Below are 22004 nucleotides of genomic sequence, written 5' to 3' on the forward strand. Positions count from 1 at the left end.
GTTACATAAAGAGTAATGTCGCTAAGGACATTGCCCCTAAGCTATTTTATCCCCCATAAGTTACAAGAAAGTGAGGAAATAAACATCTTGCAAATCACCGCATGCGATAATCTCGCTGAACTATTTAGTAAGTCCTTACCAACTTCTATGTTTCAAAAAATTTCTACATAAGATTGGTATGCGACGACTTTGAAATTTACAAGAATCAGAGAGAGACATCTCCTAGATGCTGACTTGTACCAGTATTATATTATACTCTTTTCTTTCACAAGTTTTACTCATAAGGTTTCTTGTTAAAGTTTTTAATGGGGTAATATTAACATAAGCATGTGTCATATTTTCTATTTTTCCCATCAGGGTTTTTGTGGGAAATATCAAAGACGCATATTGCCCTCACAACTCATTCATGGTTTTTCCCTGAAAATATTTTTTATGTGAGTTATCCAAGAGGCAATACCAATAATATGTCGTCACATTTTCTCCTAATTTTTCCACTGGGTTTTTACAGGAGTTTTAGCGGCATATCACTTTATATTGCTCTTCATATTTTTTCCGAAAGATTTTTGGGGAGTTATCTTTATGTCGTATCTCTAATATTTTTCCCATTGGGATTTTTAATGGGATACAATGACATAGTGGTTTATTTAAATCACAAATAAATATGTTATTTTCTCCTTATTTTCTAATAAGGTTTAAAGGAGTTTTTATGGCACATCATATATTCCTCGGATTTTTCCCATAGGGTTTTTCGAGGAATTTCAGTTTACAGTTGCATTGATCTCAAGGAAGATTCGATCAAGGGGGAGTGTTGTGAAACGATACCTATACGCGAATGGACGTCTACAGACGAACAGGCATCTCTTCACGAGTAATCTCATCTATCAAGCACAAGATTAGTAGATATGATTAGACAGTTAATTTTAGTTCCAAAGGTCATGTCTTTCGAGAACAGTCGTGCCCCTTCGTGACACCCCTCCACTTGTATAAATATATTTCCAAGATCAATAAAAGCAACTATTCTTCCACGTCTTGTTCATTTACATTCACTTCTAACAGTCATATTGATGCTACTATCATTTTTTACGTGGCAGCTATCACAGCAGCGGAAGAATAATAGAATATGCTACCATCATTTTTTACGTGGCAACTATCACAGCAGCAGAAGAAGAATATAATACACTCCCTCCGTCCATAAAAGAATGCAATTATAGGATCTATGCCGATCAAAGTATCTTAAGTTTAACCAAGTTTATAACAAATAGTATTAATATTTATGTCTCTAAATAAATTTATTATAAAAATATATTCTATAACTAATCTAACGATACTAATTTTGCATCATGAATGTTAGTATTTTTTTATATAATTTTAATCAAATTTCAAATTGATTGACTTCTCGAAAAACAAGAATTGCATTCTTTTGTGGATGAATAGAGTAGGTGTTGGGTACCATAAAAAGGGGTCCCCTAAGCAAGGACCGAAAAAATCGCTTAGACCTTGTAAATATCAAAGCCAAGAGACAACCACCGACAAAACCCCACCTTATCCGAGGCCTGGCAGGATCACCCGGCCCACCTTGGACAGTATCCCGACTCACCCGAAGTGGGCTCGGCCCAAAATGAAACCATAAGGCCTCGGACGAGGTACCGATTCCCCGCCTCGCCCGAGGCCCCGCCCGTAAGGCCTCGGACGAGGTACCGATTCTCCGACTCGCCCGAGGCCCCGCTCGTAAGGCCTCGGACGAGGTACCGATTCTCCGCCTCGCTCGAGGCCGGCTCGGCAACAACCCCGTCGCATCCGCCTTGACTGACTTCTCTGACAGGACGTCACGTCCAACTAACGCGTTCAACCACTCCCGTGACATCAGCCGAACGACGGCTCGATACAGCGAAGTGGCCGACGAGACGTGAGTCACATCGACGCCATGCCGTCCGGGACAGGGGTTACCGGCCGCTATGCTCGGCACTGTGCCCACGACTGACACCCGTGCTGCACTATGCTGCCTAACCCCTGCTCCGAGGACAGCGCGGCGTGGAGAGTCATGTCCGGGTCCCTGTAGCCTCGGAATCGACGTACAAAGACCAAATGTTCCCTCCGAGCCTCGGCTATCTGCTTCGGGGTCTCGGTAGCCTCGGGACCTGTGCCCGCCGAGCCCCCCACAATGGTTTAGCCTCTGCACCGACTAGGCCTCGACTCTCTACGTTGTCAACATACAGCGACCGGCACGTCGTCCGCAGTACACACCATACCCTGCGTCAAGCCGCAGGAGCTCCCACGTCGCACAGGATCAGGCGTGACCGACGTGTCGCTCCAGTGCACCGAGGACAAGGCCGTTCCACCGACCATGCCGCCACAGTGACGAGCTACAGGTCTCGGACATGCCACCTCTGCTCACAAAACGCCACGTAGCAAACCCATGTACCGCCCCCGTGCCTCCCTTCGACTATAAAAGGGAGTGACCGGGGCCGCTTCTAGGAAGGACAGAGACTCACGGAGACACAGGCTCACAGACAGAGACTCACACGGGCACACGACGCACAACGCTCTGTAAAACATACACGAGTGATCTCATCCATCAAGTACGAGATTAGTAGATATGATTAGACAGTTAATTTTAGTTCCAAAGGTCATGTCTTTTGAAAACAGTCGTGTTCCTTCGTGACACCCCTCCACTTATATAAATATATTTCTAAGATTAATGAAAGCAACTGTTCTTCCACGTCTTGTTCATTTACATTCACTTCTAACAGTCATATTGATGCTACCATCATTTTTTACGTGGCAGCTATCACAGCAGCGGAAGAATAATAGAATATGCTACCATCATTTTTTACGTGGCAACTATCACAGCAGCAGAAGAAGAATATAATACACTTCCTCCGTCCACAAAAGAATACAATTATAGGATCTATGCCGATCAAAGTATCTTAAGTTTAACCAAGTTTATAGCAAATAGTATTAATATTTATGTCTCTAAATAAATTTATTATAAAAATATATTCTATAACTAATCTAACGATACTAATTTTGCATCATGAATGTTAGTATTTTTTTATATAATTTTAATCAAATTTCAAACTGATTGACTTCTCGAAAAACGAGAATTGCATTCTTTTATGGACGAAGAAAGTAGGTGACAACGACATCACACGCGTTGACCTCTTTAACTGCGAAATTAAAAATACAATAACTTTTTTTTGAAAAAATATGGATGTTTTTAAAAGAACACACACATATACGAAACCATTAGAACCACAGTACATAAGATCGTGAAAAAATATGGAATGATTGACTAGGCTAAACAAACCACAAGCATCAAATCAGAATGTCAGGCCAGAGCAAGAAACCAGACTAGGGAGGTCAGCCGGGGGTCAGGTGTATTCCAATGTCGTATTCCAATGTCGTGTCGTGTGAACAATACAGACACAAACCAGCAGATCACAAAGCGCTATTGGACGCAGATGAACCTTTTACACATTCAACCTTCAAATTTGTCATGGCTTATGAATTTTGAACCCAAATACCCTGGGAACGTATTGCTGCAACGGCTTCTGTGGCTTCAAATGCGGGTATGTCATCAGGAACAAGTGGGGGAATGTTGTCCCAAAGTAAGTCCCGTCGATGTCTACATGACAAGTCAAGGGTAGGGCACAATGGCCTATGTTCCAAAACATGAAACACAATTCTTACAACGCTACAGAAGAAAAACAAACATTTTTTCCTGTCAGCCCAAAAACCATTCTTACAATGTATTATGGCATTTCATATTTACCTCAAAAAAATATATGCCATTTCGTTTGTTCACAACTTTTGCATCCATGTTATACAGTGTTCTGAACCATAGTAAAAGTTTTTGGGAAGAATTAGCTTGATGTACAAGTAAAACATTGACTACCAAGAGTAAGTTTAGCATGTCATAGGCTCAGAGCAATGTGGAAACTTGAATGTATGTTCTTTTCCTAAAAAATTGCAAATGAACCCAACAACATTTGCTTTAATGAAATGAATAGTATTGCAGGCTATCAGTTTGGGTACCCTATAAAAAACACATTCTAGGCTTCTAGCCAAGTGCTGCAATGTGGAAGGCACAAGTAAATGAAGTGTAATTACACAGCCCTAACCCCTAAGCTGGGAGGCATGTCAGCAGCTTGCTAAGTCAATTATCTATTGACATAGAGATCACGTGATGGTAAATATTTTCAGCAACCATTAGAGTAAGACAGCAAACTTAAACAGAAATGAAAGGATACTGCTTAGATATTTGGATCTTGGAGTGTAGATGTCTTCACATCTAGGGCAGTAAATCTTCACCATACTCGAACGAGGAACATCCGACTGCCCAACAGGAAGACATTGTTGGCCGCTGCAATTCACTTGAGGGCATCTACCGAAATCAACGTTCTTGTACTTATCCAGCTGCACAAACATCAAATGTGATAATATACAAATTCATAAAAATAATAATATATCCATCAGAAACAATTTGAGAAAGTTTACCATTGCAGATAGCCCTTTACTTGTAATAATATACCGAACATGAATCAATCCATAGAGCATCTCAGCAGCTGATTCAATGAGTTCATTTTGCTCTTCTGTGAACATATCACCTGTGTAATTGTACAAGCCTTATTGGAAAAGGTGTTGTCATACAATAATTTAGCTTCCTTTTAGCAATAATAACACCTATTGCAAATAGTACAGACTACAGACACACTATTCCAGTATCCTAGCTGACAGTTGGGGTCCTTGGTTTGAGGAACCACCTCATCCTAGCTTACACTTGACTGGTCCATCATTAGTTCATCAAAAGAAAGAATTTTGGTGGTGCGACTCCATCCTTCATGCTTATACTAATTACAGTAAAATCCACTGGTGATCCTCAAAACTTGCCCAGTAAACCATCAGGTCCATGAACTTGCAGATTGCATAAGCAATTAAGTATACATACCTAAACTTAATAAACAATGTCATCTAGGTCTAAATCCCCTTAGACTGACTCCAATAACATAACCTAAATCGGATACCCATTTCAGCTTTTAGGTAACGCACAGTGCAGAAAGCTACGCACCCCGTTCTTGAGCTCTCCAACGGATGAGCCCCAAATCCCGCAAAAAAATATCCGTGCTCTCTCTCCTCTCTCTCTCTCCACGCTCCCTCCCTCTCTTCTCTCCCCAGGCAGCAGCAGCACCTCGCCAGCGGCGGCAGCGGGGCCACGACGCCCCTCGGCGCGGCGGCGCACCGGCGCAGGCGGGCTCGGCGGTCTTGCGCTGGCGGCCTAAGCGAGGGCACCTCTCGGCGCGGCGGCGCACCGGCGTGGTGGCGCAGAGGCACTGGTGGGCCCCGGCGCGGGCGCCCCTCGGCGTGGCGGCGCACCGGCGCAGGCAGGGCCCGGCGGCGCTCTCTCCTTCGTCAACTCCTCCCGCGGCGGCCCGCCTTCTCCACTCCACTCCTCCCCGAATCCGCCTCGCCACGCCGCGCCGCTCCGGGCGCTCCTCGCCTCGAGCCTGCCTCGCCCCGCCGGCCGCGCTCCGCCGCGGATCTGCCTCGCCGAGTCGAGCCGGCGGCGCGACGGTCGCAAGAAGGGACGCCTCCCCTAGCTCCGGCTCCGGCTGCGGCTCCGGTTCCGCGACGAGCACACCTTGGCTGATGCCGCTACTGCTTTTCCTGGACGTCGGCTTCGGTGGGAGAACGGGGAGCGGGAGGAGCACCCCGCCGGCGAAGAGCTCGTCGGCGCAGGAGGGCAAGGCGGCGGGGTTGGGGTGGAGTGGCCAGAACTCGAACTCCGCGGAGGAAGACGCGCTGCTGCTGCTCCTCGCCTCGGCGGCGTCCATTGCGGCCTGGGAGTGGGAGGAGCCGGCCGCTGTCTTCTTGCTCCGATTGCTTCGGCTCCCTGCGAGGTGGGGGAAGGGGAAGGGGAAGCGGAGGGGAGAGGAAGGTGGGGAGGTGGCAGCGCGCGGCTTTGTTTGCGTCGTCTCTCTTCGGCGACGCAGATTTGCCAACCGAATCGTCGAGTACCCAGAATGGGTATCTAGATTCGGTCTTCTGTTGGAGGCGTGTTTTGATACCTAAAAACACTGTGGATAACGCATTTTTGCGTTTGGGTATGTTGTTGGAGTCAGTCTTAGAGACACTGAGGCATACCTAGATGGCACGCCGACCACCGTGATATGAAACATGTGCTCCATCACATGCCTAGTTAGCTCCAACGGGGGTCCATCACACGTCAACGATAAGTGGCTGCCCAGCGGCCATCACCGTGGCTTAGGGAGATCAGAGGTCCTGTGGGCGAAGGTGAACTCCACCAAGGGTTTGCTTTTTGGTCAGTGGTGATATGGCATGGTTACGTATTACCATAGTAGATGTCGAGAAGAATATGGGCCCACGCACTCATGGTGACCACTGACCAGTGAGGGATGGAAATGGACCCCTCCCTCTCGGAGCAGATCAGGCATGTGAATGAAGCACACACTTTTTTCACGAACAAGACCATCGTGGCCTGTTTTTCATTAAGAGGGAAGAAGCACACACTTATGTATCACAGTGGCATGCCACATATTATTTAAGTTTTAGCATCTTGTATGGGATTCGGACATAGATGACACTGCTTATTAAGTTTAGGGATGTGAATATGCAATATATAAGTTCATGGAACACTTATTAGTAAGTTTAGGATGGGTTTTTGCAATCTGCAAGTTCATGGACAAATTTGAGGGCCAGCAGTGGATTTTACTCGACTAATCATTACTACTCCCTCCATTTCAAATTATAAGACGTTTTGGCTTTTTTAGATAAGTAGTTTCTGCTATGCACTTAGATATACACTACATCTAGATATATAGAAAAAGCAATGTATCTAGAAAAGCCAAAACGTCTTATAATTTGGAACGGATGGAGTAGGTTGCAAGGGATGAGGTGGTGACAGATCAGCCCAGTCCATTCCACAAAAAAAAACAAAAATGTGAGAAGACGATGGACTACTCCATTCATCAAACCAAACTACCTCTTAATTCTAAATTGATAAGCTTCATTCTAACATTTTTTTCTATCGTGCAGAAAAAAATAGAAGACGTTATAATGCTTTACACAAGTTTTAGGGAATGCATATTAGTGCTGCTTCTGTGGTTCAGCTACTCTATACAAGTGTTGTTACATATGCACCTAGAATTTATGGTCAAATGTCATGCAGATGCGGGGACATACAGTGTTATGTGACTATATGACACCATATTACAGTTCCAAATTTCTACATCTTATTCCATCCACTCAGTCGGGATGTGAAACTCAATATACCCTAACTGAAAACAAGACAACTAGGAACATAAATCGTTACTAATATTAATAAGAGTGATCTGTTCCTTAATTCCTTGTAGTGGGTCCAAGGTGATTGCAGAAGAGTTTACATGAAATATATTGGTTCCTATCATCCTATGATACAACAACTGGAATAGTTTTCATTTAAAAGAACAATCTGGTCTCCAATCCCTAACAGTCTGTTCTAGCATCTTGCACAACTTCATGCCACTTCAAATATAATAAAGCTAGCAAATCTGAGACTGGTTACAGCTGGTGGAAAAACAGTATGAGCCCTCCAACCATGTTCTATCTAAATTGAATGTTAAAAAGAGGAGGGGCATACCATGGGAAGATTCAACATCTAATATCAGATCAAGCGCATAGTCGTAATATGGAACTTGGTTGCTTAGCCCACAGAGGTTGAAATCATCTTGTAAGTACTCATCATCAACCTCACAGAAAAACTCATTACCCCTTAAACTACAGAACCATGAAATCCACGAAGTATCTTCCCCATCAGAACCACTCACATCTGATTCTTTGCTGTCGGTTTCTGATTCTGCTGTAAATCAATCAGCACACAAATTATGATTGACAAAGAAATATCAAGAACCACTAGAACATGAACTACAACAACTTTAGCTAAAGTAGATAAATAAAACGTGTTGCAGAGCATACCATCACTAGCATTAAGCAATACATAACGCTTTAACCCAGCACATGGAATGTATGGATAAATATCCCCGAATTGACCATGCGCATCCATAAGACATGAAACAAAATACATGGTTGTGAAATCTGGTCATCTGATTCAACTAATCAGACAAAAACTTAAATTGCTGAATTGTTCTGGTGAGGCGATGTTCCTTATTCAAAACAGAAAAGTAGATTTCGACTGTAAAAGGTTAACAAGAATTGCTGTTCACTGCAGAATAGTAGGCACTAAATTTCCACTGGTCATACAACAAGGTTGCTGGGAGATATGTAAGCAAGCAAGTACAAATATCTAGTTTAAGCAGTTTGCAATCAATTCATTTAATTTGCAGTTTGAATTTTGGAATTCTTCGTATTCAGCCTGTTTGGCCAATTTGAGTCAGGTTGTTTCAACACTAGAGCTTGTCTGGGCCTCTTTTCTCCGTTTGGTTGAACTAGTCTGTCCTCTAGCATTTCAGCATTGTCTCCACAACGATTTGGGCTCAATATCTCGAAAATTCAGGAGAGCTGCATTTTTGGGTCAATATCTGACACCTAGCATTTTTCTCAAGTCAAAGCTACAACTACAAGCAACCACATATATAAGTGATCCTGCTGAATGACCCTGGTCACCAAAAAGGTGCATAAAAAGTAAACATAAATTGACCTAACAAGCAAAGAAAGACAACTGACAAAATGTCACACCAAATGAGCACCAAACCTCCTTAAACATGCCACCACAGTTATTCACGTTTTTACAACTACCATGCATTACATAAGTTGTGTTATGTTACTAACAATGGTAACACTTGGGTAACTTTGTAGAAGTACCTAGTTATTTACTGTGCCCACCTAGAACTTCCTCATATGCATACAAGATCCACACACAAAAAACAGTCAAACAAACTAAAAAAGTTAAGCATATATGACTGAACAGCAATACACAGAAATCGTGAAAAAAGGAAGTACCCATCAGCTGGTAAGCAATGTATGAGTGATCTAACAATTGTTCATGCCATTATTTACGTTTCTACTGACAATTCTTTAACCGCATACAATCCACCTCTAGCAGGCCTAAAAAATTTACTAACAGAGCAAAGAAAGTAACCCACAAAATAATGAAAGCATAATGGCAAGCAACGCTCACCGTCAGAGAGCTTGCTCTTGGACATGGCGGTGGATCCGCCGCCTGAGCGAGGCATCTCCGGCTGATTCCCCGCGCCGATCCGCTCCTTCTCGCGGCCTACGGAAAACCCCCATGACGTAGACGGAGACGATCTGTCCATCGGCTCGCCGATCCGCTTCCGGTCACCGGGGACCGCCGCCGCCGAGACGCCTCGGTCTCGGTGCATCTCCTCCCGGCCGACCTCTCCTCGTCCCCCTCCCGATCTTGCGGCGTTACAGCGGGATGGGAACGGGAAGCGGAGCTAGTGTTTGGAGAAGGGGGTGAACAGTGACGGGATCGCGTGCCCTCGCGCCGAGGCCTCAACAGGAGGACGCGACGACGAAGGGGGCGGGGCGGCGAGGAAGAAGGGAGAGCGTTTTCGCGTGCCTTTACTAAGGCCTCGTTCGGTTACAATAATTCCTGGCCAGATCCATTCCTGCCATTTTCGTTTCTTCAGTATTTTCTATAGCACGGGAACTGTTTCTGCTCAGTAAAGACCGGGAACGGCATAACCGAACGGGCCCTAAAGATGCTCTGTTCCTATACACTAAAAAGTTTACAAGGATTCGGGTGGTACGACGCTATTTTTTTTTTCCAACATGCCATTCCGTCTCTATTTTATTTGGTTTTAACCGTTTGACAGTTCTTACATGTGGAACTGGACAGAAAAAATATCCATGTTACCCTTTTAGTCACGGGCATATGTGAAGGCTGTGTTGACCGATATTGACCGGCATCTCCCTCAGTCTCTCACTCTCTCTTCTCGCTCGACTCCCTCAGTTTTCTAACCCTATCGATGGAGAAACCCTAGCGGCGGCGAATCCGACGACGGAGGCTGTAGCAGCGGCTGGGAGAGAAGACGACGAATCCTCCATGCTTGTGGCGGCGCATAGGGTAGTGGAGCGTGGATTCGACAGTGGATCCAGAGGATAGGCGTGGCATGATGGGGAACAAGGGCGTGGGCGAGCGACCGGATTGGCTTCCGGACGAGTGAGTTCACTACTTCCCCCCTTGGTTTCGTGGTGCCCCGTATTTATAGTGTTGATTGGTATTTAGTGCCCTACGTTTGTGCCCCGTGTTTGTAGTGTTGATTGCGTGCTCCTTGTTCATCTGTAGGATGGACGCGGAAAATAGATACAACATAGAAATCTGGATTGTTGCTCCTAGTTCTCGTGCGCGGTGGTTTTCGTTGAACAAAGTCGTGGATGCTGACCGTACTAACTTCACAGACCTGGTTGCTGAAATTGTCGACAAGTATCCTCATAACTACGGTGACATAGTGAGATTGTTTTATTTCTGCATGGATAGTAAAGTGAACATCCAAGTCTGCACTGACTAAGATTTGGTTGAAATGTTTGCAAAACATAAGGCTTCCAAATGCTGCTTGTTTACTGTTGCATATCATAGCCCAAGTAGTGAGCCCCCTGTGATTCCTGATTGGGATTCTGGTAGCACTTTGAACTCTGTTGAACCCACATTCACCATTTCAATTGCTTGTCAAAGCTTAGCAGAACCAAGCCATGCCACACATACTCAATGTGCTGAACCTGAATACCTAGCTAACCCAAACCCAATGAATAAGTATATGGGTGTTGATGAAGAAGGGTTGTATATTGACCTTGGTCTCCAATACCCTCCACCTCCTCCCAATCCTCAGAGCCAAGGTGGGAGTAAAGAATGGGAAGATGAGAGTTCTGGTGTTGATGAATCCTCTGAGACAAACTCTGATGATGAATCCTCTAATGATGAAGTAGAAGACATAGATGATATGGTTAAAGATAGAGAGCCTGAACATATGTCTGATGTTGATTATGACAAAAAGGACCCTCCTATGTTAGTAGGAACAGTGTATTCGGATATGGATGCTTTTAAGATTGCTGATACAGGGAGGTATAGGGTGAACTGCTCATAGCAGAGTGAGGGCTGCAGGTGGAGACTTCATGCATCAACTCTAAGGGATGGGCACACTATTAAGGTAATGTGTTAGTACATTATTTTCATTGACTGCTCCCTGTTTTCTTGCATTGTGTGGCTTGTAATAAGTGCATTACTTGACTGTTTTGCAGGTAAAAAGGAACCCCTACCCTCATGAGTGTCAGAGCACTAGGAGGCAAGGAATCTATGTAGGGGTAACACAGTTTTGGGTGTGCAGTCATGTGATTGATTGGCTAAAGGAAGATGAAACTCTAGGTGCAACAGAACTGCAACGGAGGTTGAAGGATGCACACAAAATTATGGTGCCCTACAAGAGAGTGTATAAAGGTAAAAATCTTGCCATGGATAAGATTTATGGGCGGGGCCAAAGTTTTGATAACCTGTATAGGCTTAAGGCCCAGTTAGAAGAATCAAGTCCTGGATCATTTCTTGTCATTGATAATCACACAATCAACAATAAGATCAGGTTCAGTAGGCTATTCTCTGCACTAAAACCATATGTTGATGGATTTCTTAGAGGCTGTAGACCATATCTTGTAGTAGATAGCACATTTTTAACAGGAAGGTTTAGGGGACAGTTGTGCATTGCTTGTGCAGTAGATGGGCACAACTGGATATATCTGGTAGCTGTTGGTGTAATTGACTCAGAAATCAATGAGAATTGAGTATGATTCATGGAAAGGTTGAAGGAAGCAATAAGCACCCTAGAGGGCTTGACATTCTGCACAGATTATGGCCAGACAATCATGAATGGGGTTAGTGAAGTTTTTCCAAATGTTGAACATAGAGAGTGTATGTATCACTTAGTATAGAATTTCAAGAAGAGGTACAATAGGAAGGTATTTGATGATCACTTGTGGGCTTCTTCATATTCATGGAGCCCTTACATGTTTGAGAAGCACTATCAAGCAATGGTTGTAGCCAAACCTGAGGCAATGAAGTATCTGTAAGAAACTCATAAGAAACTTTGGACCAGGAGCCAGTATAGGACATTGTTAAAGATTGATTATGTGACTAATAATTTGGCTGAGTCGTTCAATAATTGGATCAAACCTAAGAAGGTAAAGCACCTAGATGACTTGCTGGACACTATAAGATAGAAGATTTTGATCAAATGAAACCATAGGAAGAAGGTAGCCAAGAAGCTGGAGGGAAAGATTCTGCCTCACATCTTGCAGAAGCTAAGGGAAGACAGTTACAACCTGGACATTGAAGTGATCACAGCCTCCCCTAATGGTGTGGTAGAACTATGTGCTAAGGGAGGTAGTGGCTTCAGGTTTGTGATCAGCCTACCTGATAGAACCTGTTCCTATAGGGTTTGGCAGGGGTCAGGAATCCCATGCAAGCATGCAATAGCCTACATTACTTCAATTCCTGATGAAAAACTGGAAGACCACGTGGATGATTACTTCTCTATCAACAAATTCAGAGCTGCATATGAGGGTTCCATCCCTTGTATTCCTGACAAGAGCATGTGGCCCAAAGCTACTCATGGCTTTTTTATGCACCCTCCCTGTCTTAGGTCCACAGGAGATAGAAGGAAGAATAGGATGAAATCATCACTTGAGGGAGGCAGCAGCAAGAAAGAGGGCAAAGAAGCATGAGTGCCCCATCTACCATGAGTTAGGGCATCACTGGTACACTTGCAAGAATGGAAATCCAGAAGATATAGCTGTAATGAAGGCTAAAAGATAAACTATGTAACTAAATTACTTTGCAGATACATGTACAACTTCAATAACTTAGTTAACTAATATAACTTTTCCTATGTAGGGGTCTTCTAAAGAAAAGGCTAAAAAACAACAAGCTATAACACAGAGACTATCATTGTGGTTGCTACTCCATCCTAGATGGTGTTCCCACACAATGAGACAGTGGTCAATGCTACACATAAGAAAAGGAAGAGGAAATCTTCTTCTTCTTCTAGTGCCAAGAAGAGTAAGGGGCAGCTACCACTACTACTTCAAGCTTAGGTCCAAATAGTGTGTCTAACAGGTATGTTTACTAGCTCTTCAATTGATCACAACACTTCTATTATGACTGCTAATGCTAAAGCATACTCTGCCTTTTTGCCACAAGGTCTGGAACTAGTTCCATTGACCCTGTTCCAATCCAAACTGTGCACCTGGCCCCTTTCCATGAAGACTCTATTACAATAGAGACAGAGCCACTGGAGACTGTGTTGCCATAGGCTTCACCAAGGAGGAAGATAGGGATCAAGAAGAAGCTTACATCAAAGAAGCTCCAAGTTGCAGCAGCCAGCCCCGCTTCAAATACCAGAAGCAAGAAGAAGCTCCAGCTACAGTGAAATGTGCCTGCTAAATGTTCTTTTAGTGATGTAGTTCTGGAAAAACATATGTTATGTGATGGCACGACTGTTCTTTTGCTCTGTGATGAATGTTCTATGATGGCATGACAATACTTAGCTGTAGATGAAAACCAATAACTTAGCTACTATGTGATGAATGTTGGTGCCATGAAACCTTTGTGATGAAAAACAATAAGGTAGCTGTTGTTATGTGATGAATGTTTGTTTACTGTTGTTGTTATATTGTTCTTATATGTTGTTGCATTCTAGACAAATAAACAATCTTCATATTCATCATTCAAACATTTGGCAAGCACATGACAGTTGGGCCCAACAACCCTGGCTTTGTCACCAACACCATAGCTTTGGCGCCAAAGCGCTCAGCCTGGGGCTGGCCTGGGAATGGTACAGAAGCAAACCAACTAGTTCATAGTCTCTCAAGCCTAAGGGCATCTAAGTCATTTGGCTGCGCCGTTACTCACCGTTAGGAGCAAAACTGGACGGAATGGCGTGTTGGACAAAAGAGTTTAGCGTCATGACACTAGGGTCTGTATGAATTTTTTAGTGGCATGTAGAAATTGAGCATATTTCATAATAGCACATAGGGAAAAGGCTAAAGAAGGGAGGAGTACGCGTGCGGTGACGTAATCACGGCCTGCTTTGGAGCGGCAGGTGGTTGTTGCCTGCGTGGCTACGTTGTTCGTGCTGTCTATTGGAAAAGCCATTCAGGGGTTTCTAAACGCTCCATGCTGGAGTACTGTCCCAGACGTCACATCCGCGTGATATAGCCGAATCACATAAAACAGTGGTTTCACATACTGAGAAGCTCGCAGAAAAGACAGTAGTTTCATGTGACAAAATGATGAAGTAACTATTGGGACACGCGTTGCAAGTACGGGGCAGTAGCTCGGATGATTTTATGAGACTAAAAGCTAGGAAAAAACATACGTGGATGACAAGGGAGAGAGAGTCATGGTCATGCAAAAAGTAGGATGCAGAGCACGCAACGCGGTGTGAAAATGATGACTCTATTTGTCGTTGTCTACGTGGAGACCAACTTTTCCATGGGGCTATTGATGGGTACTGCCTGCGTTGGGCGTGTCCTCACGAATTACTGCCCCTTTCGTCCTGAACAAGTGCACTTCTGGAGTTTCGATCAAAAGATCAATGTTAATAAGAAATTATATATATATATATATATATATATATATATATATATATATATATATATATATATATATATACCCCTATAAAGATATAATCATTACACTTTGAAAAAAAATAAAAAGCAGAAAAAAGACATGAAGAACACTTATTATTGGATGAAGGGAATACTTTAGTACTTCCTTCATTCCAAATTATAAGACTTTTTGACTTTTCTAGGTTCGTAGCTTTTGCTATACACTTAGATATACACTATATCTAGATATATTATAGAAAAAATAATGTATTAAAAAAGACAACAGTCTTATAATTTGGAATAGAGTGAGTAGTTTTTTTTTCTCTTAGAGATGAAGAAAACGATAGCCTTTGTGTATTACTCATATTTCGGATATATCTGCTTACAGAAAACAGACATATGTAAACTTCAACGTCTAATGTCTATATATACACTACTTCCTTTTGCCAACTTAGCAAGTCCATTGGTAGTTTCATTTTTACTCTCTTTGTTTAAATCTCTTCCATTCTGGAAGAGTGCCCTTTTTTTTACTCCTACTACCCGGACGGCGTTTGGTCATATAATCAAAACCAAGGATGAATCTTTGATGCCATGACCCCTCTTGATAGAACATCGCTTTAACCCCTCCACCTTACGCCCATCTTCCAAGATGACCAGTGGCGAATCTAAGATTTTAACTTTAGGGATGCCACTAGAAAAAAAATTCAGATACAATTTGGTAAATCCATTTTAGCAATTCAGTAACAATTATAAATTTTACAACGTGATTTAGTATACACGCACTAAGTAACATGATAAGGCTTAAATTCAAGGATTAAGTTGAAACCATCTACTAAATACAATATAAATAGTTCAAAAGCCATACCGATAGTTTAAATATAGGCATAAAAGAGTACCAGAGGCTTACAATACTATTTTTCAGACTGTTTTATTTGACGCTTTCTAAGGAATATGATTGTCTTACTATATCTTCTTCATCAACCAGATCAACCACCGGTCTTCCACCACTAGTTCAACCTGATTAGGTGGAGGATTAGAAGCTTCAACTGGCTATGAATGTTACCAAATAGTTATGAATGTAGAAAATAATTTTCTAAAAAACACGAAGAGCAAAGATTAAAATTTACCTAACCAAAATAGTAAATCAAGACGATAAGTCCTGACTGGCACAACCGTTTATTCTGCAGACAGGACGTGGGAATTAGATGGCGATCCTCCGATCCAGCATTCAGAGCATAGCGGAGGGTGGCAGGGCACCAGGGCACGACCGGCTAGGGCATCACAGACTCACCTGTTAGGCGGCGACGCACGTGTTCCTCCGTGGCTCCCCGTCTGATCGAGATTAGATTATGAAATTCGAAGGGTCGTATACGGAGCGCACATATCAGACATTTGGACTTTGGAGAATTGGAGTTCCCTTGCCACATGGGCCGCGTCAATGCATCATATGGGCCTCCCGTCATCACGCGATGGTGTCCAAGTATGTTTTTTTTCTTTTTAACAAATACAACATATATACAATATAATAGTATATATACTACTGCTGGCCAGGTTTGCAGGGTATGTCGGTGCATACCTGGTGAAAGCATCTAGGCCCCTAGTTGAGTTTCGGTAATTAATGATAATACGTGATTACTGTGACTAACGTGTGTTTTGCAAAGGCAATTAAGTTAGATCACTGTAATGGAGATCGATTGGGCTATCATGGTGGTCATGCCCCAATGATGGAAATCATTTTGGTTTTCAAAGGATGGACGACAAGGTTAAGGATGGACTAGTTATAAGTGTCGTTTGGTGTTGAGGAGACACTTAGAGTAGTTTATGACTTTATTTTTTTTCTTTGGCCATACTATTAAGGGGGTATGGATGGGTAGCTTGACCTAGGTGAGTCTAGTGGGTTAGGTGTGGTGCACACTTGCTAAATCTAGCACTAGGTAGCTTCTAAAAAGCCCTTAGATCCATTGGAGCAAACTTCATTCACGTATGATCGAGAGTTGGAAGTGAATGAAGGGTCAAATGCTGATCGGACGCTGGTTCCAGAGTGATCGGACGCTGGTGTAGAGTCTAGTCAGTTCATTTGATAAAGGTAAAATCGTCTAGACATGATCAGACGTTGAGAGTTGAGTGACCGGACGCTGGGTGCCAGCGTCCGGTCGACTCTAGTAAGGTTCCAGAGAGGGAAATCGTGACCGGACGCGTCCAGTCAGTGCTGACCGGATGCTGTCCAGTGTTCGGTCACAACTTAAACACTAGATGTTCAGGGAGAACTGACCGGAGCATCTGGTCAATATAACCAGAGCATCCGGTCACCCCGCAGAGGCACATAACAGTTCATTTTTCAACCAAGGTTATAAATACTTCCTCCATTCATGTGAGGGGTACTTTTGCTCATTCCAACAGCTGAGAAACACCTTTGAGAGTGCCAAGAAGAGCAATGTCCTAGTGAGGTGATTGAGATTTGAGAATCCCAAAGAGAGCCCTCATTAGTGAAAGCAAGAGTAGCAAAGTGTGCATCCACCCTTCTCATTAGGCTTGTCGTGGTCAAGTGAGAGTTCATGCTTGTTACTCTTGGTGATCGCCATCACCAAGATGGCTTGATGGTGATTGGGAGTTTGATGATCATCCGGTGGAGCTTGTGGATGCCCTAACTCAAGTTGTGAGCGGTTGTGGGTGATTCACTACGATGGAGTGTCAAAGAATTAACCCGTAGAGAGCACTTAATCCTTGCGCGGATCAAGAGGAGCTACACCCTTGCATGGGTGCTCCAATGAGGACTAGTGGGGAGTGGCGACTCTCCGATACATTAGCAAAACATCGCCGCGTTCCTCCTTCTCTCTTTACTTTGTGCATTTACTTTGAGCAATTTAATTCTTGTCATTTACATTGATAGAATTGCCATGCTAGAGTAGGACTGGAACATAGGTTACTAAACTTTTGTGCGGTAGATCAATAGAAATACTTTCTAGGCATAAGGGGTTAATTGGGCTAATCGTAGGACTTAATTATTGCAAAGAAATTTAGAATTAGCCTAATTCACCCCCCTCTTGGACATCTTGATCCTTTTAATTAGTATTAGAGCCTCGTGCTCATGTATTTAGGCTTAACCGCCTAGGGAAAGATGTCTCACAGGGATGGTCCTCTTCCTATCTTTGAGGGGGATGATTTCCATATTGGAAAATCCGCATGGAGGCGTATTTAGAAGCTCTAGATGTTGGAATACTTAGAGCCGCCTCACAAGGCTTCCTAAAATCTCAGGATGCTACACACCTATAAGACGATGAGGTGAATTACGAGAAATGGAATGCAAAGGCTCGAAACACCATCTTTAGAGGCCTTTATAAAGATGTGTTTAACCGGGTGAGGAACCACAAGGACGTCCATGCACTATGGTCAGATGTTTGTGCGCTCCATGAGAGAACAAAGAGTGAGCATGAGGAACGCTATCATCTTATCATGAAAAAGCTTAACTCTTTTGAGATGCTTCCTAAAGAATGTGCTAATGAGATGTACTCACATTTGAATATTCTTGTAGAGGAAGTCAATGGGCTTAGACTCACTCAAATGCAACTATCCGATGTTGTAAGAAAAATCTTGAGTGTCCTCCCCATTGATAAATATGAGCATATTGTGACCGTGCTTCATCAAGGTGATCTTTTCACCAACACAAATCTTGAGAAAGATCAATGCTTATGAGATGTACATGCACATCATACCACAAGGTGGATCATCCTCTACTAAGAAGAAAGAAAAAGACTTAGCATTCAAAGCTAGCCAAGAGAAGGGCAAAGCAAGCTTTGAGTATGAGAGCTCAAGTGATGATGAAATTGATGATGCAAGTCTTACTCTCATGGTGAGAAGAACCGCCAAGATGCTAAAGAAGCTCAACAAGTGTGGCATCAAGTTGATGGCAAGAAGAAGAAGTTCTTCACTAGCTCTAGAAGGAAGCCAATCTCCAAGATGGATTGCTACAATTGTGGAGAACTTGGGCATCTAGCACACCAATGCACCAAGCCCAAGAAAGACAAGTTCAAGAACAAGTACAAGGGCAACAAAGATGACTCAAGCAATGAAGAAGAAGATGAGAAGAAGAAAAACAAGCCATACAAGAAGAGAGATAGTAAAAAGAAGGACTTCCACAAGAAGAAGAAAAGTGGAAAGGCATACATCGTCAGTGATTAGCTCACGGACATTGATTCATCTAGTGGCTCATCCGATGATGATAGTGACAACGAGAAGGTGGCCGCCATTGTTATTGACACTTCATCATTTTCACCGCCACCACCGCCATCATCCTCTACACACCTATGCCTTATGGCCAAGGGTGATCGCAAGGTATCAAATGATGATAGTAGTGGTGATGAACATGCTAGCAATGATGATAGCGATAGTGATAATGATGCATATGAATCACCTTCTTATGATGATCTTGTTAAATTGCTAAATCAATACACTAAGATCATTAGAAAGAGTAGAGCTAAGAATGAAAAACTAGAAGCTAAGAATGATTCTCTTTTAGCTAAATGTGATATAGCCGAAAAAACTAGTATTGAGATTAGAGAAGCAAATGATGCTATATCATCCAAACTCAAGGAGCTCAAATCTTCTAAGAAAGAAATTAAAGATAAACATAATAAACTTGAGAGGATACACAATGAGCTCGTCGCTAGCCACAACATGCTAAAAGAAGAATATACTACTCTTAAGATTAATTATGATAATCTTATCATTGCTCAAGAATATTTATCCAATGAGCCACATGATGCTACTAACAATATTGTTAAGATTGATATAGCTACATCATGTGATGATTTGATCATTGAAAGCATTGAGCAAAGTTCTAGTAGCAAGGGCAAGCAAGTGGTTGAGACCGATAGTTATGATGAGTATGTCAAGCTCAAGAATGACAATGAAAAGCTCAAGAAAGATCTTGAAGAGATCAAAAGCCACAACACTATTATGCTAGAAACTCGTGATCATGATGGTGATTTTATTCTTGAAAATGAGAAGCTTAAAGAAGAAAACAAGAAGCTCAAGGAAGAGAAAAACAATGATGCACTCAAAGAAGAGAATAAGAAGCTCAAGTTGGAGAAAAAACATCTTAAGATTGGATTGAGCAAGTTCACAAAAGGCAAGCATCTTCAAAGTGAGCTACTAATGAATACCATTATGAAGATGGATAAAAGTGGCATTGGGTACTTGGCAAATCAAGAGAAGAAGGCTCAAGCTCAACGACAACATAAGTCAAAGCCAAAGCCAAAGAGATATTTTGAGTGTGGACAAGAAGGTTACTTTGCCCATGAGTATCAAACTCCATCACCACAACACTTGCCCAAGCATGCTAGACCTTTTGCCTTCAATGCTCATTATATGCTTAGAAAGGATTCTAGTGGAAAGATAAAAGTCATGTTCTTAGGACCTCCAAACAAGAATAGGCCTAAGAAAATTTTGGTAGCAAAGTCACTTGTTGAGAAGGTGAAGGGTCCTCAACAAGTTTGGGTTCCTAAAGCTTGATCTCTTGTGTATAGGTGAACTACAAGACCGGTGAAAGTTATTGGGTTCTTGATAGTGGTTGCACACATCATATGACTGGTGATCCTCGTATGTTTACCTCACTAGATGAAGAAGTAGATGAACAAGAAAGAATCACATTTGGAGATAATTCAAAGGACAAGGTTAAAGGATTAGGCAAAGTGACAATATCAAATGATTATTTTATCTCAAATATGCTATATATTGGTTCATTGAGCTTCAACTTGCTATCTGTTGGACAATTATATGATCTTGGCTTCCAATGCTTGTCTACCGAGAAGGAAGTTGTTGTATATATGAAGGATAATAATCAAGTGATATTCAAAGGATTTAGATACAACAACCTATATCTATTAGACTTCACCTCCGAAAATGCTAATTTGAAGACGTGCCTATTCACCAAAATAACTCTTGGGTGGCTATGGCATAGAAGACTTGCTTATGTTGGGATGAGCTCACTCAAGAAGCTAATGAAGAATGATTTGGTGAGAGGGTTGAAGGATGTGAAGTTTGAGAAGGATAAGCTTTGTAGTACATGTCAAGCCAGCAAACAAGTTGCAAATACTCATCCAACAAAAGCTTTCATGTCAACCACAAGAGTGCTAGAACTCCTTCACATAGACTTATTTGGACCAACAACATACAAGAGTTCGGGAGGAAATCTTTATTGTCTTATGATTGTTGATGACTATTCAAGATACACATGGGTATTCTTCCTTCATGATAAATCCGAAGTTGCATCATGCTTCAAAAAGTTTGCTAAGAGAGTACAAAATGAATTTGAAGTGAAGCTCAAAAAGATTAGAAGTGACAACGGTAAAGAATTTGACAACACAAACATAGAAGCCTATTGTGATGAAGTTGGGATCAAGCATGAGGTCTCCGTAATATATACTCATCAACAAAATGGTGTAGTTGAGAGGAAGAACCAGATATTGATCACTCTTGCAAGAACAATGCTTGATGAGTACAACACTCCCGAAGCTCTATGGGCGGAAGCTATCAACACCGCATGCTATGCATCCAACCATCTATTTCTTCAAAAGTTTCTTGGCAAGACACCTTATGAGTTGCTCAATGGGAAGAAGCCGGACATCTCCTTCTTTAGGATGTTTGGTTGCAAATGCTACATCTACAAGAAGCGGCAACACCTAGGGAAGTTTCAAAAATATTGTGATATTAGTTTTCTTGTTGGTTACTCATCAAAGTCCAAAGCATATAGAGTATTTAATCATGCCACTGGCTTGGTTGAAGAAACATATGATGTGGAATTTGATGAATCTAACGGCTCCCAAGGAGCACATGAGAATCTTGATGATGTAGGTGATGAACCATTGAGGGGGCTATGAAGAGTATTCTGGTTGGAGACATCAAGCCTAATGATGATGAAGATAATGTGCAAGTGATCAATCCACCTTCTTCATCAAGTATGTCACAAGATGGTGAAAAAGATGGGAGAATAGAAAATAAAGATACTCATGTCTCCCATGAGCAAATGGTGACACAAGCACAAGATGTTGATGCTCCACATCCTCCCCCTCAAGTGGTTGATAGAAGAAATTCACCTCTACTTCAAGCTCATCCACAAGATCTTATCATAGGGAGTCCATCAAAGGGAGTAATGACTCGCTCACAAAAACTTGTTTTATTTATAGAACATCACACTTTTGTCTCTTGTTTTGAGCCTACCAAGGTATAAGAAGCTCTTCAAGATCTAGATTGGATCAATGCCATGCATGAAAAGTTGAACAACTTCACCTGCAATAAAGTTTGGGCTCTTGAAGAGCGACCAAAAGGTGCAAGAGTCATTGGAATAAAGTGGGTGTTCCACAACAAGCAAGATGATCAAGACATTATTGTGAGGAACAAGGCAAGACTAGATGCAAAAGGGTTCTCTCAAG

The 22004-nt window shown here is 42.5% G+C and overlaps 1 protein-coding gene across 3 annotated transcripts; it reads right to left on the reverse strand.

Moving 5' to 3' along the window:
- Positions 1 to 3172: 3172 nt before the first annotated feature.
- On the reverse strand, positions 3173 to 9584 carry LOC136491235 (casein kinase II subunit beta-1-like). 3 transcript variants are annotated; one of them, XM_066487479.1, is made up of 5 exons: positions 9134 to 9584; positions 7637 to 7852; positions 4498 to 4607; positions 4251 to 4416; positions 3173 to 3625 (listed from the first exon to the last, which is right to left on the reverse strand). In XM_066487479.1, the coding sequence occupies exons 1-5, from the start codon at positions 9336 to 9338 to the stop codon at positions 3495 to 3497; spliced, it is 828 nt and encodes a 275-aa protein (XP_066343576.1). In that variant the 5' UTR covers positions 9339 to 9584; the 3' UTR covers positions 3173 to 3494. The 3 variants fall into 3 exon arrangements, with proteins under 3 accessions (XP_066343576.1, XP_066343575.1, XP_066343577.1); XM_066487478.1 differs by having other exon boundaries at positions 7637 to 7855; positions 9134 to 9583; XM_066487480.1 differs by lacking the exon at positions 9134 to 9584 and adding an exon at positions 7972 to 9106.
- Between the last annotated feature and the right edge of the window lie 12420 nt (positions 9585 to 22004).

The sequence above is a fragment of the Miscanthus floridulus genome, chromosome 11, assembly GCF_019320115.1.
Source record: "Miscanthus floridulus cultivar M001 chromosome 11, ASM1932011v1, whole genome shotgun sequence".
NCBI lineage: Eukaryota > Viridiplantae > Streptophyta > Magnoliopsida > Poales > Poaceae > Miscanthus > Miscanthus floridulus.